The following is a 14,030-nucleotide window of genomic DNA, read 5'->3' on the forward strand; positions in this document are numbered from 1 at the left end:
CTACTTATACACTCCAGCACAGGAGCTTCCCCAAGCCGCTCCAACAAAAATTATTCGATTGCGCCAAAGAAGGGCCTTCGAAACGCAACTATGCAGCAGAGCTACGCTGCTTCGAGAAGCAGTCAATCCACCGGAAAACAACCCCTCCCTCCACTCCTGTTCAACCCAAGCGGAGGGTGGACCTGGATCCTTTCAGCCTAAATAGAAAAAGGCCATGCGCGCGAATGAACGAGCAGAAGCACTGGGGCCCTTGTCGACACAGCGCCAGTGACGTTTAGGTTAAGTCTTCAGTGGCGGGGTACTTATTTCTGGGGCTGCGAACATTGCTTTTGTCTGATTCGTGCGCGAATCGGCTCGGACAAGAACTGCTAAGGTAGGTACGGAGGAAGAGGATACATGAGCAGAAGCATGTCGGATCTTGCCCTTGTCCTGAAGTCGCAGTTGTACGAGTACTTGTCGTCGGGTTGCAAGATGCGACGCCAGTGCTCAGGACCATTACCCGGGGTGAAGCAAAATAAGCTCGATAAGGTAAAGGGGGTGGACACAGAATATTCATAGCCAAACTCTAAAAGACGCGGCGCCGGGAAGCAATTCATCGAATCAGATATTGAGAATTATAACTTTTAAGGGTTACTTCATAGCAACAGAGGAGCAACAGTGGCTGTCCTTAACTTTGACTATGAATATCATGTGTCCACCCCCTTTACTTGATGTGCGCGAAATTTGGCTGGGCGGCTTGCCCCTCACACGTGATTCAGAGTACTCTTGGCGCCTTTTGTTTCAGACGACGGGAGGTAACGAATGTAAGTGGGCACGCTGCAGTCCATCTTGAGATTATTTGTATTGCAGTTGATCTTTCGCCCCTCAATAACTGAGCAACCATGTCTTCTGGCTTCATATCCGGGGGCACCACCGATGCTCCTCTAGAGCGAAGTAACGAATGGCTGGCTGCTCAGAAAGAGATCGAGGCCAACGCCCTGCGACGAGCTGAACAAGCAAGACAAACGGACGGCAAGAGCTTGTACGAGACACTGGAAGCTAACAAAGGTATTTACCTCCAGGACACTCGATTTCCGCACTCCTCCGATCATGGGCTGATCACGTAGTGGTGCTTTGAATGACACAGTCGCCAAGCAAGAAGCATTCGAAGAAGCGAACAGACTCAAAAACCAATTCCGCGGTGTCGACGAAGATGAGGCAGAATGGTTGGACTCTGTATTAGAGAGTACTCGAGCCGAAGAAGATCGGGTGAAGAAAGAGACAGCAGAAGGACTCGCATTATTTCGCCAACAACAGGAAGAAGCAGACAGGAAAGCGCGGATTGGAAGCAACACAGGTGCACCTGAGGAAAGATCGCAAAAAGCGGAAGAGGAGTCTTGGATTGCCGGTGGAAGGAAACGGAAGAGGACAAAGGAGAAGGAGGTACTGAGGGGTGTGAAGATACGACGAGCTTCAACATCCACGGAGTCCGAGAAGAAGCCTACTGGAGCCGACCTGCAGTCGCCAAAGGAGAAACCTGAGTCCCAGAAGCTACAACCTCAAGATGAAGGAAGCCAAAAGCCATTAGATTCCCAAATAGCAGTTTCTGAGAGTAAGCGCTCACTGGATGCTCCCAAACCCGCCTCAGGATTGGTGGATTATGGCTCTGATGAAGATGACGATTATTGACGGACAAGGATACATACCGAAGCAACTTGACCTTTGGTGGTTTGGAGGAAATTGTGACACAACTGGAGAGAGAGAGCCAATACTGTAACCATCTCTGCTTCCTTGTGGTACAAAATACATCGCGAGAACGACAAGTGTTCCAAAAGACAAACAAGGAGTACGTGTGTGTAAGCGGTGCAGTGTCTGGCGTCTTTAAAACCGAAGGAATTTTGGCCGATGTTCTTCAAAAATGAAAGGGTGCACAATTGATGAGCATCCGTGAGCTTGATCGCTGTAGCAAATGCTCAGTCTATGCTGAACTTGAATCCGGCCCAGTGCACCAGGTCGTAAGTAATAGTTTGATGACTTCACAAATTGCAATACTACATATTCTAAACACTTTTCAAAGAGTAAAAACTTGGAAGCCCAAATTATTCTCAGACGCGAAGCTACCGAATGCGAGACAGAATTACTGTACCTCCGTAAACAGACCAAAGATTTCCCCACCCCTGTCTCGCCTGTCTCCTTCTAACCTCGGCTCGCTTCAACTGGTGTATAAGTATAGCAGCAAGCAATCCATGCTCTCCATTACCCTTTCCAGCCCTCACCTCACTATGCGCCGACCTCACTCCTAACATATTGTCCCTCTGCAGGGCATGAGCCTCGAGTGAAGTATACGCCATGTCCAACTGTCCATTCTGCAACATAGCAACCCACTGGCCACCATCCGACAATCCCTCAGGCGACTATGGACTCATATCTCCCTCTGCCTTCGTTGTATTGAGTGCGCCCCTCGTTGTTGCTTTTCTTGATAGTATGTGCTTCCATTTACTTAACATTACAAGTTTGATTTAAGGAACTGTGCATCCCCCTCTTATACGTTACATAGACTCCAAATGCCCTGTCCATTTTTACGCTTGAAAGAACCAGCATACAGCTTAGCTAACAAACCCTCCTAGTCATGCCCCTCTCCCCAGGCCACATCCTAATAACCACACGGCAACACCGCGAGAAGATCTCCGACGTAACCGACGCCGAAGCTCGCTCGCTGGGCTCCTACGTCTCCCTCCTCAGCCGCGCTCTCGCGAATGTAACCGGCGTTTGGGACTGGAACATCGTGCAAAACAATGGAGCGGCGGCGAGCCAGGTCGTGCCGCATGTGCACTATCATTTGATTCCAAGGCCGCAGTTGAATGGCGAAGAGAGGAATAGGAGCTTTACGATGTTTGGGAAGGGGATGAGGAGTGAGATTGACGACGAGGAGGCCAGTAGGTTAGCGCGGAGGGTGAGGGAGGAAGTTAGCAGGGAGAGGGAGAGGATAGGGAGGGTGAGGGATAGAGGCAAAATATAGGAGTATTGGAAGCGAAACCTCAGGACACAAGATGAAGAGCAAAGGGCAAGCATAAGCCATGCGTCAGTATTTGAAGTCGAGGATATGGGATATCATAAAGGGCTATTTAGATGGCGTATGGCGTTCAAACTGTAAGATGTGTAGGACTTTGGAGCTCAGGAAGAGAAAGATGACCAAAAGACGTGTAGAAGAGATCTCCAGACGGATTTGATACGACTTGATGCTAGCAACTGGCATGATCTGAGATGTTGGTTGCTAGTTGGCCTAGATATATGAGAATAGAGGGAGTGTGAGGAGACTGTTTTCACGAACCACCGACTGAAGTCCAAAGATTGAAATTTGTAACTGGAGAGTTCTTTGGAAGGTTTTCAATGCATTGTTATTGGGCTACAAATGATCTTGTACTCTGAAGTACAACCTTCAATGAACTGGACAATGCCATCCTGCATTCCTTCGTACACGCGAGATGACCGACGGAAAGCTACTGTCTATGATCTTACTACTAACTGTGTGGGGAGAATAACAGCTGTCCGAGGCTCGTGACAATATTCTTGGCGGAGCAAATGTCGATGTACTTGTAAGCCGAGTCTCTGGATTTAACAGGTATTGAAGTGAGCTCTGATGTATTCCATCCCAAGCTATGGCTAATCTTTACCTGAAGGCCGCTTTAAACCCCGTAAAGTAGCTTTTTCTGAATGGATTGAGGTCATCAGCGCTCACACCATTCTCCTTGGCTCTCTCCTCACGAACAGGAGCTTCCTTGACTTCTGAATTCGGAAGTCTGCGGTATGTAATAAGTCTCCTCGACCCTATAACACGTTATTTTGCTATTCATAGTTCACTATGGAAGCAACTTTACATCTGTTAAAGGCCTGGGTGCAGACACTGGTAATCTCAAGACAGGGGTGTTCCGGTGTCTGAATCTCCTGGTCCTCATCATTCGCAGTTGGCATCCAAAAAGATAATCGCCCATTCTCAACCAACGTGTGTGCTGCAAATTCGAGAATATCGTCAAGCATGGCTAGGAAACTGTAAGGTCTCTTGGGCGGAATATATTTCTCCTCTCTGTAGATTGTTAGTGCCGCACAAAGCCCACAGCAAGGATAATCATACAGATGATGAGCCTTCCCATCTCTATACACGATTTCCTTTCCCTTCGTCGGATCCCTACTGCCAAGAACCTTCAACCCTTCCCTTACACCATACGGAGGATCACAGACAATACCATCGAATATCCTAGCGATTCTCAATGGTGTATTTGTAAGATCAGCAACAAAGCTATCTCCAAATTGATCTGTAATGCCATACTGCACAAAGTTTGCATGTAAACTCGTTTTGCCCTTTCCACGGATGCTACGTCCATCAATATCGCTTCCAAAAGCAAGAGCGCCGAAATGCGCACATGCGACAGGGAAACTGCCGGAGCCAACGAATGGGTCGTAAAAGAGCTTTCCTGGCCCAGCTAATGTCATGTTTGCTGTAATGAGAGCGAGCTCAGCATCCATAGAAGTGGTACAAATGTATTTTCGCTTCTTGAGATCATATTTCTGTATGACATCCCTATCACTTCCACCCAGAAAGCGGCCCAGATGTACCGACTGCGGCTGGTGAACGCCCAGAGCAGCAGCATCGTACTGCCACTCTTCTGACAGACAAAACTCCTGCTCAGCACCTTTCATCCTAATCGGTCCTTCCAATCCCAGGAACTTGAAGCCTTCGATAAGCTTCCTCTGCTCGGTAGTAGATCTAGATCCTTGAAACGAGTCAATAACGAATTTGAATGAACACTTTTTGTAAAGAGGCCATAGGTGCTGCGACACGCCTCGTGCATTGTCATGCAGGTCGTCGTAGGTGGATCCATTGCCCCAGACTTCATAGATGGATTTAGCAAGGATGCTTCGACGGACAAGTCTGATGGCCTCATCTTCTGAGGCTAACTTGATAAAGCAGTATGGCGACTTGTGAGACTGTGAGTGTGTAGCCATTATTCTATGTGAGGGAAGACTTACGCTAGGACTATAAGATAATATTTCTAGGTCAATACCCTCATACACAGCTAAGGCTTTGATTTCCGCGAGACGAAAAGTTTCATGAGTTTGTGTGAATCTGATCATATACTCCATCGTGAAGTCCGATGAGTGTAAAGTTCGGTGAGCTGTAAATGTCCATGAGATCTCAAAGTCCCTTGTGAATTTGAATTTGGGTTGGAACCAATTTTCTCACTTGAATCATGAGTTCTGTACCTACCAGGTACTAGGCATTTCACACCCGGTTGAAATAAATTTAGCTGCCACCTCGCTAGCGCAAGACCCTGAAAATGATCGGCTAGGCTTCTTCGGGTCTTTTGTGACCTCAAAACAACATCACTCCGCGCAATATTCAGAACGCCAGACAAACAGGTCAGGATGCTGAGCTTTCCTTCTGAAACGAAAAATGAACAGAAATGCAATGTCACGCACGGTGTTATGGGCCATTTGGACCCCAGCCAGCCTCCTGTGAAGAGAAAACCTTTCGCGGCCATTTTGAGCCAGAGTTTCATCCAGAAGGTCAGCAGTTACAGTCCCTACATGAATAGCACAGCTGACAAGGAGAGGTAGATTGAGCTTATACTACCGGAAGAGCTTTATCAAATTATTCAGGAGGACGTTTTGAGGGATCTCTCCGGGCCTGTCTACAGCCGTGTTACCCTACCGTTAGGTGCTCTTTTGGAGGGCGAATTTTTCAATGAATATATCAAGAGAGGTGAGTGCAAACAACCAAAACTCAAAATTTTGGTTTAATGTTAGGCTTCTAACGTATTTTAGGCAATATCTTGATGCTTTCAGAGGGGAGATCGGATACCGATAACGTGTATTCGCTTCAAGAAGGTATCATGCTAGCAATAGATCAACGTCTCTTTGATAATAAGTTAAATGCTCATCCTTCTCCAGGAACCTTAACATTGCACTTGGACAAGGAGAGTTACGAACGAGCTGGTATAGTGGGAAGGCCAGATGGTGTAAAGGGTAAACGTGGGACAAAACCTCGGTGGAGTAGGGGACTGCAATACTTCATTGAAAAGATTACGCTGACATCGACTTAGTCGTGGAGATAGAGCTCCGTCTTCCTTCTATGTTGCATGGTAAGAAGGGCTTTGACAGGATTGTTTATGCTTTCAAAAACGTTCTCAATAGACCCGTCACATGGCTCTTTGTGGACCTGGCATCAGACAGTATGGAATTGCTCTCTAACTTCAATTTCTCAGTGAATACTAACATACAGTAGCCCCGATGCCCAGTCCCGTCGAAGCCCATTTTCCAGCCATAAAGACTGTATCTCCTAGGATTCAGAAGATGGATGTCAATACGCCATCGCTTAGACCACCCACAGATCCAGACGAGTCGTACGGCGGAGACTTTGAGGACTATGCCGTTGAGACCCAAGAGTGGCTCTCTCTCATCCTACTCAACAGTCCCAGAATCACACCCGGTGACAAGATAGATCCATATCTTTCACGCTATGTCGTTCCAGGAGATACTCAGACGTCATGTAAGCTGGTGAGGGTCACATGGCGAGGTTTTCTGTCCCCAACGTGGGCACACAGAATATTTGTGCTTATGTTGTTAGCGACCCCTAAGTCCGGATGGTTTGCTTATTTCGTGGACGGATTTGGCAAGGGTTCTCCGGGTTATGGCAAACATTGTACGATACTGAAGCTGCCAGATGCCCAGAACGAGTATGTCTCATGGGAGATAGCGTAGAGGGTACCCAATCAACTTGTTCGTTGGCGACTGCTTCTCTCTTCTCCCACTTCACCCCCAAGAGCTTCCTTTACCAGTTTCCGTAAGGCTTCCTGCCCTTCTTCTTCGTTGAAATCATCCCTAGCGGCCAATTCGTCGATCCTGCGCCTGAATTCTGGGTCCACTAGCTCGCCTGCATCTTCGGGTACCATAGTTCCAAATTCTACAGACATCCCTTCAGGAAGAGGCGCAGGTCGCTCGATGCTGTTGTCTGGTTGAGATGTTGGTGTTATAGCACTGCGCGATCTGAGTCCACCAGCACCATTGACCTGGTCCTGGAGTTCTCTCATTCGCAAGTATACAGCGACCTCGGGGAAATCGCCATCCTCGGCAATTCGCTCTCTTGCAGACTGTCCCGGCTCGCCTCTGACTGTTATATCCGCGTGTAGCTCTTCCACCAATATCTTTGCGATCTCCACTGTCTCAATTCCGAATAGAGCAGTTTCTCCATCTTCGTCCTTGATGTTCACGTCGACATGGTAATCTTCAACTACTGCTCTCAGAAGCTCGATGTGATTGTACGATGCGGCTGCATGTACGAGAGAGTAGCCATGCTCGTCTTGAATAGATGCACTCGAAGGGTTTTCTTGCAAATACTGAAGGACTTTGGCGGGGTTGTCTGCGGCGAGGAGGAGCACGTTGACAGTGGCGCTCATGATGTATACTGTAACTGTACGAGTGATCGGTTGGAAGAGTATTGTGAGGCTTCGGTCTGTGCTGCCGTGCGGCAATGGAAAGCTGAGACAGAGATGTGATGGACAGTATCTTAATTTTTGAAGCCATGCTTGCCCTGCCCTGCCCTGCCGTGCCGTGGCGTGGCGTGCCCTGCCCCGCGCCACAAGGCTGAAAATACAATACAGTACAATCCAGTCCAGTATTGTACTGTACTACTGTAGGTACAGGGGCGAGGCGGCCGCTCCAGCTCATTACGTTAGCCTGCCTCCTGCCTCCTGCCTCCTGCCTCCTGCCCTCACGAAGCGAAGTTTGCCCACCCGAGCCACCCTCGTTCCATTACAGTACGAAAGTACTTTCGTACCTTACCTTACCTTACCGAAGAGTCATTCGCCTGTGCCGGGCCACCACAACGTCCGTTTGTTTAGGCTTTGGGCTTTGGGCTTTGGGCTTTGGGCTTTGGGCTGCGGGCTGCGGGCTGTGGGCTGTGGATTCTGGTCTGACCTTCATCGCCTCACCTCGCCTCGCCCTGGCTCCTCCACTTCTTTCAAGCCTGACCTCTATTCTATTCTATTCTATACAGGTTGTTCTTTCCTGGAGCGGACTTCTGTTCTGTCTGGAAGAGGCCCCCCACCGGCGTGACTAACATTTACTCCAACGGTGGTTTTCTGGCACAAGTTCCTTCATATTCACTGCAGAGCTGTTGCTTTCAAGAGTCGAGGCTACTATAAAGTCGGTCGGAGAGTCAGCTTTAGCTCTTGTTTTGATGCTGCTATTAAAGCACGCGTTTCGCTCTCACAATTCTCAGGGAGTCAAACTCATCTTCCAGATTCTGCGCTCTGTTTGCACTGCTCCTTCTACATCAACGTCTGAAAACACATCATCCCGCATCTCTCCTCAACACTCCACTTCAAGCAAAGTGCTTCACTCAATCTCCCGCAGAAACTTTCGACCTGCAATCATGGCGGACAACGGGCAGATTCCCTATCAACCCCAGAATGTGGAAGAAGTTCAAACCTTACTACGAAATCTTGAGGCAGGGCTCACCAAGAAAGGACCCAAGAAGACTTACAGCTGTAAGAAAACTGGCTTCAATGTTCAGGGTTCTCCAGGGAGCCTTGTAGTCAACTCATGGCGCTTCCAAGATTGGGATTACAAGCGTGACGACCTTCCTACCTATGCCCGGGGACTTTTCACCGGTAAGAATGAAAAGGGTCAACCTGAGATCTCCATTAGAGGCTATGACAAGTTCTTCAACACCGGTGAGGTTCATGCCACCCAGTGGCACAACATCAAGCAAGCTACCAAAGGCCCGTACGAGCTGAGTCTGAAAGAGAACGGCTGCATCATCTTCATAAGCGGTGTTCACGACGGCACGTTACTGGTATGTAGCAAGCACTCAACTGGTCCTAGAAACGAAGAGCTCAGCCATGCCATGGCAGGCGAGAAATGGGTTGACAAGCATCTGGCAGCAGTCGGCAAGACTCGACAGGATCTTGCGAAGGAGCTGCGAGCTAGGAATGCAACTGCTGTGTTCGAGCTGTGTGATGACGAGTTCGAAGAGCACATCCTTGCTTACGACAGAGAGCACGCTGGACTGTACCTCCATGGTATCAACATCAACCTGCCCGAGTTCATGACTTATTCGGGTACTCAAGTTCAGGCGTTCGCTGAAGAATGGGGCTTCAGAAAGACAGATTTCCTGATCTATGAGGATATCGATGCAACAAAGACTTTTCTCGATGATGTTGCTGAAACTGGTCACTACAATGGACGAGATATCGAGGGCTTTGTCATTCGATGTAAGGCTCGCCAGAATTCTTCAAATCGATTCACAGACTGGTTCTTCAAATACAAGTTTGAAGAGCCATACCTCATGTACCGACAATGGCGTGAGTGTACAAAGGCGATCATCTCTGGGAAGGCACCTCGGTACAAGAAGCATATCAAGATCACCGAGGAATATCTGCTCTATGCTCGGAAGATGCTTGCGGAGAACTCTCGGTTGGGCAAGGCTTACGGACAAAACCACGGGATCATCAAGCTGCGCGACGACTTTTTAAAAGAGAAGAACTTGAAGGGCTCAGACATAATCCGGGCGGAATATGCTGAGATTGGAGGTGCCCCAGAAGATGCCACTAAGAACATCATCCTGGTACCTATTGCTACTCTCGGCTGCGGTAAGACAACCATTGCTGTCGCGCTTACCCAGCTCTTCAATTGGGGCCATGTCCAAAATGACAACATCACTGGCAAGGGCCGACCACCTCGATTCACAAAGGAGGTGCTGGCTCAATTGGAAGATGTTCCAGTGGTGTTCGCTGATCGGAACAACGCGCAGAGACATGAGCGCGAGCAAATCCTCGGAGACGTTCGTCTAACTCATCCTCATGTTCGCCTGGTTGCACTCAATTTCGTCCATACCCCAGATTCGATTCCCAAGATCAGACAGGTGACCCAAGACAGAGTATTTGCCCGTGGCGACAACCATCAGACCATTCAGGCAGCTTCGGACTCGCAAAAGGTTGTTGGAATCATGGAAGGATTCATTCACCGCTTCGAAGCACTCAACACGGAGACCAAACCCGACGACGGATTCGATGCTGTTATCGACCTGGATCCCACTCTGGACTCTCGCGAGAACCTCGAAACTGTTGTTGGTCAACTCCACAATCTCTACCCTAAGCTCATCACCGAGATGCCTTCGAGCGACGATCTCGATGAGGCAATCAAGGTCTCACTGAGCGAGTACAAGCCTGAGATCAGACACACGATTGGTGAGCGAGGAGCCGAAGAAAATAACCGCAACAGGAACCAGAAGAACCAGATTGTAAGATATTCCCATCCTTCGAAGAAGATGTAGACGTACTAACGACCATCATAAAAGAGAGAGCAAGCACCTCCGATAGCGAAGAAGCAGAAACCGTTGGAGTATATCTCCATCAAACTCCCCAAGTCCCAAATCCTCGATGTCCTTGAAAATGCTTTCGGCTCCGTCTCATCAAATAAAGCTCGCTTCTTTCGTCAGCTGGGGCAAAATCGCCGTGTCCAGCCCGAGTTCCATGTGACCCTGATTCATCGTGCATCTTCGAAGGCCCATCCTGAGCTTTGGCAGAAATACACCGATCTTCATGTTGCTGCTGGAGACCCCTGGCACCCAAATACCAAGCTAGGACATTGCAAAGTCTTGTTGGAGAAGGTATGCACCCGGTGATAATACTGCGTTTAGTTTATACTAATATGGTACAGATCGTGTGGGATGACCGCATTATGGCTATCGTTGCTAGACTCGTTGACGAAGGATGGGAGTGTACTAATCAAGTCGCACACATCACAGTCGGTACTCGGGGTGATGATGTCAAACCGAAGGAGAGCAACGATCTCTTGAAGCGCTGGATAGAAGTCGGCAGTGGTGATGAGTCAGGCATTGGTGAGGTGATTATTAGCGGCCGTCACGTTATTGATGGTGTCGTCAAGGGAGTTCTTTCACGTTAAAGGACACGGCGCGCGGATGGGATGGGTCACGATGTCCCTGAAAAGCTTTGAATTAGATCTCTGTGGGGGTGGTTATGGACTCCGCCCCTGAATGACACTTTGTAGTTATCTACAATTACAGTACTCTGCTCAGTAGATTAGATACCAATATGCTGCTCATTTAAAAGCAATTCGTGGACCAATGACAACGGAGTTATCTGTTCGGACTTTTCTTCCTGTCGTCAATATCGAGACATACATTGTACGAGAATAGTACCAAGGGACTATTTGCCATATCATCACTCCGATCCACTACTGTCAAATACAAGTTTGATTGTATTCATCACTTCCCCGTGCGGGTCAAAATGCGTCTCACCGCAAACATCCTTCTATGCTCTTTCAAAATCCTTACATTTGTAGATACCTTTATGCCCCTTGAACCCCTGTGAATAACACTTAGATTACTGATTCGCCACAGCATGAGAAGTGGGTTATACTTTCGTGAATATGTCATCCTCTGCTAGCATGTTGTGCTGAGGGTTGGGAACAGCCGAGAAGTTTTGATGTTCTAACCAGCTTTGTTGATACTGTCCTTTCTGTTTCTACGCCAGATTTCGAGGACCTTCTCCCGGTCGCGTTTTTTGTCAAATATGTGGCAATTGTCATTGTTTCAAGGTCGTAATACTTATTCTACACAGCAGATGGAAATATGGAGAGTCTGAAAGGAACAGCGAGACAACTGAAGAGTTGTGATTCAACACTAGCCGGTCTTGCACCCGTACCGAAGAGGTTAAATGTACACTGATAAGATAATGATTACGTAGAGCCATCTCTGAATTCTGTCATACTAGCTAAGTATATACTACTCATTCCCTTCCTCGGGCAGACTAATAGAGCTCATGACAGCGTAACACATACCCTATCAACAGAAATCCAAACCAAAACACCATGCCATGCAAAATCATCACTCAAATCAACTTAGGCTCCCTCCCATGTCACACACCGCCGTCGCTCTTAAATCATTTGCCCAGCAAACCCCAACCCAACACCCGCCATAACACCCACAGCATAACACCCCGCCGTCGCCCTCGCTGCAACGTTTACCGTCGTCCCCGGCACGAAGTTAACCTCTGTGCCAGTCCCAAACTGCGCACAGTTTTCACTAACAATATTATAGCATCCCTCAGAGCTGAGGCTCGAGCAAATACTCGTCGCGCTCGCAATACCCAGGCTCTGAATCGTTGGCGTTGCAGTAATGCCCCCATTCGGCGCCACAATTGTAACTCCAAACCCTAGATTGCCCGCCCCAGACCCATCGAGTGCAGAAGTACAGGCAGCATAGTTGGTTTGACAGTCCTGGTATGCGGAGTTACAAGCCGCAGAGTTGGCGTACGTGGTGGGTATGTATGGCCAAGGGAAGAAAGCGTTCGCAACGTAGGATACGGCTGCGCCGTCTGTGATCGTCGCTATGGCCGTCGTAGGCACTGTTGTCGTAGTACCCGTACCGAACACTGCTCCTCCTCCCCCCAGCCCAGTCGTCGTGGCTGTTGCGACGTCAAGAGTACCGGTACATGCTGCGCCTGTGGGACAGCATGCTATGTTCCTTGCTCTATCGGTGGTACAGAATGTGCCGGCTGTACAGCAGGCGCCTCCCGCCGAGTCACGGAATGTACTACAAGAGTTGAAGTTTATTGGGCAGTTTCCATCTCGTTTGCGGAGGTCGTTCGAGTGCTCCTCGAGTGATGTGGAGAGTGACTCGTTGGAGAGGAGGATTGAGTCCTCGATACGCGGTTCGTAGAATGGGGCAAGTATCGACGGTATCTGCAGCGCGGATACTGGCAGGAGGAGCAGAGATAGATATGTTGTGGTTGAGGACCGCATTCTTCCACAAACATTAGCTGACCTGATATGCATTCCACGATGTCTACTCCACTTACTTAATAACCAACGAGCACGCCACTCTCGAGAATCCTCGAGTTCTTTCAATTGACGAGATAAATCAATTGTGGCACCTCGTGAGCATGCGATTGTTCAGATTGCGGAAGCAGAAAAATCACTTCCCAAAATCCTGCGAGATCAATTACTGTTGCAGTCAAAAGCAAGTTTCCTGCAGTCGGCTCTTGGGATTTCTTGCTGTTGACTTTCGGCAGGGGTCCATCATGGCCGGTGGGCATGGCAACCCAATTGGCGCAGCAGGAGACAGGGGTTCACTACCTCAAGCTCGAGTACAAGTCCGAGGTCATGAAATTGAAATTGTCAAGTACACAGGATGTAGTTTTTCGTTCCAATGGCTGTTATTCCGAGGATAGAAGTATTAGCAAGTCGATCCGCGGTGAGACCTCGACTTTCTCGCGGACGGGTATCCGCAGCTCTCGGGATGGTGGTCCCTCAAATGGACAAACTACTTGAGGTCCCAACCACGACTTACATTTGTATGCGAAAGAATGTGTTTAAATTGAAGTGGAAGTTTGGGATTGTTGAGTCTCATACTTAGCGAATACACCTTGGAGCTTCCTTGGCATTTATCTGTGTCTAAAAGAATCAGGAGGGCCACGGACACTGCTAGGCGACTAAGGAAATTGGTTCAATCACCCTCAAACGAACAGTCTGCTGTGATGTTGCGTCGTAGGCTAGACCTAGCATGTTAAAATGAGGCTGGGTAATACTGTTCATGTCAGTGCATCGAGCCAGTTGGCAGAGAGCATAGGAACAGATAGGCCGGTTAGGTTTTGGCTGCATATGAGTGAACAACGACGTGGGGCTGGAAATGTGTTTACTCGATTGCCATATATGGATAAGTTCACTATGGAGTTGTCGGTAATTCCAACAGAGTACGATCATATGCAGCAAAATCCACGTTGCTAAAACACTTGCTCACCTACCACATGTCAGCAAGGTGTGCTTCTTCCGAGTCTCGGTAACAAAGAATCAAGATCGCCATCTTCAAGTCACAAATCACGCCATCAGAGAGAGGCATCTGTGAATGCTGGCTCCATTCTTGCTTGCTATTGTACATGTGGCAGCAAATTCCTTTTATGAGTTTCCATCCTTCCTTCCATGCTTTCGGTCAGTCATTCCTCTCTATCTAACACACCCTCTGAAGAACT

At 48.6% G+C, this 14,030-nt stretch overlaps 8 protein-coding genes across 8 annotated transcripts; 5 read left to right on the forward strand and 3 right to left on the reverse strand.

Moving 5' to 3' along the window:
* Positions 1-881: 881 nt before the first annotated feature.
* Positions 882-1,668, forward strand: ONS95_005029 (uncharacterized protein; the record flags this gene model as incomplete). The annotated part of the gene is made up of 2 exons (XM_058498420.1): positions 882-1,047; positions 1,127-1,668. The coding sequence occupies 2 exons, from the start codon at positions 882-884 to the stop codon at positions 1,666-1,668; spliced, it is 708 nt and encodes a 235-aa protein (XP_058351934.1).
* A 248-nt stretch (positions 1,669-1,916) lies between these two features.
* Positions 1,917-2,179, forward strand: ONS95_005030 (uncharacterized protein; the record flags this gene model as incomplete). The annotated part of the gene is made up of 2 exons (XM_058498421.1): positions 1,917-1,994; positions 2,057-2,179. The coding sequence occupies 2 exons, from the start codon at positions 1,917-1,919 to the stop codon at positions 2,177-2,179; spliced, it is 201 nt and encodes a 66-aa protein (XP_058351935.1).
* A 149-nt stretch (positions 2,180-2,328) lies between these two features.
* ONS95_005031 (uncharacterized protein) lies at positions 2,329-2,998 on the forward strand (the record flags this gene model as incomplete). The annotated part of the gene is made up of 2 exons (XM_058498422.1): positions 2,329-2,461; positions 2,607-2,998. 2 exons carry the CDS (start codon positions 2,329-2,331, stop codon positions 2,996-2,998), a joined length of 525 nt encoding a protein of 174 aa, XP_058351936.1.
* A 502-nt stretch (positions 2,999-3,500) lies between these two features.
* Positions 3,501-5,121, reverse strand: ONS95_005032 (uncharacterized protein; the record flags this gene model as incomplete). The annotated part of the gene is made up of 5 exons (XM_058498423.1): positions 3,501-3,588; positions 3,654-3,807; positions 3,858-4,063; positions 4,112-4,956; positions 5,008-5,121. 5 exons carry the CDS (start codon positions 5,119-5,121, stop codon positions 3,501-3,503), a joined length of 1,407 nt encoding a protein of 468 aa, XP_058351937.1.
* A 243-nt stretch (positions 5,122-5,364) lies between these two features.
* On the forward strand, positions 5,365-6,738 carry ONS95_005033 (uncharacterized protein; the record flags this gene model as incomplete). Its single annotated transcript, XM_058498424.1, has 5 exons — positions 5,365-5,544; positions 5,596-5,740; positions 5,803-6,030; positions 6,081-6,209; positions 6,263-6,738. Exons 1-5 carry the CDS (start codon positions 5,404-5,406, stop codon positions 6,736-6,738), a joined length of 1,119 nt encoding a protein of 372 aa, XP_058351938.1. The 5' UTR covers positions 5,365-5,403.
* Positions 6,739-6,749: 11 nt separating this feature from the next.
* ONS95_005034 (uncharacterized protein) lies at positions 6,750-7,433 on the reverse strand (the record flags this gene model as incomplete). The annotated part of the gene is made up of 1 exon (XM_058498425.1): positions 6,750-7,433. The coding sequence occupies one exon, from the start codon at positions 7,431-7,433 to the stop codon at positions 6,750-6,752; it is 684 nt and encodes a 227-aa protein (XP_058351939.1).
* Positions 7,434-8,215: 782 nt separating this feature from the next.
* On the forward strand, positions 8,216-10,944 carry ONS95_005035 (uncharacterized protein; the record flags this gene model as incomplete). Its single annotated transcript, XM_058498426.1, has 3 exons — positions 8,216-10,279; positions 10,337-10,648; positions 10,699-10,944. The coding sequence occupies 3 exons, from the start codon at positions 8,216-8,218 to the stop codon at positions 10,942-10,944; spliced, it is 2,622 nt and encodes an 873-aa protein (XP_058351940.1).
* Positions 10,945-11,937: 993 nt separating this feature from the next.
* Positions 11,938-12,804, reverse strand: ONS95_005036 (uncharacterized protein; the record flags this gene model as incomplete). The annotated part of the gene is made up of 1 exon (XM_058498427.1): positions 11,938-12,804. One exon carries the CDS (start codon positions 12,802-12,804, stop codon positions 11,938-11,940), a length of 867 nt encoding a protein of 288 aa, XP_058351941.1.
* Between the last annotated feature and the right edge of the window lie 1,226 nt (positions 12,805-14,030).

This window comes from Cadophora gregata (genome assembly GCF_030347475.1).
Source record: "Cadophora gregata isolate MNR1 chromosome Unknown scaffold_15, whole genome shotgun sequence".
NCBI classification, from domain to species: Eukaryota; Fungi; Ascomycota; class Leotiomycetes; order Helotiales; family Ploettnerulaceae; genus Cadophora; species Cadophora gregata.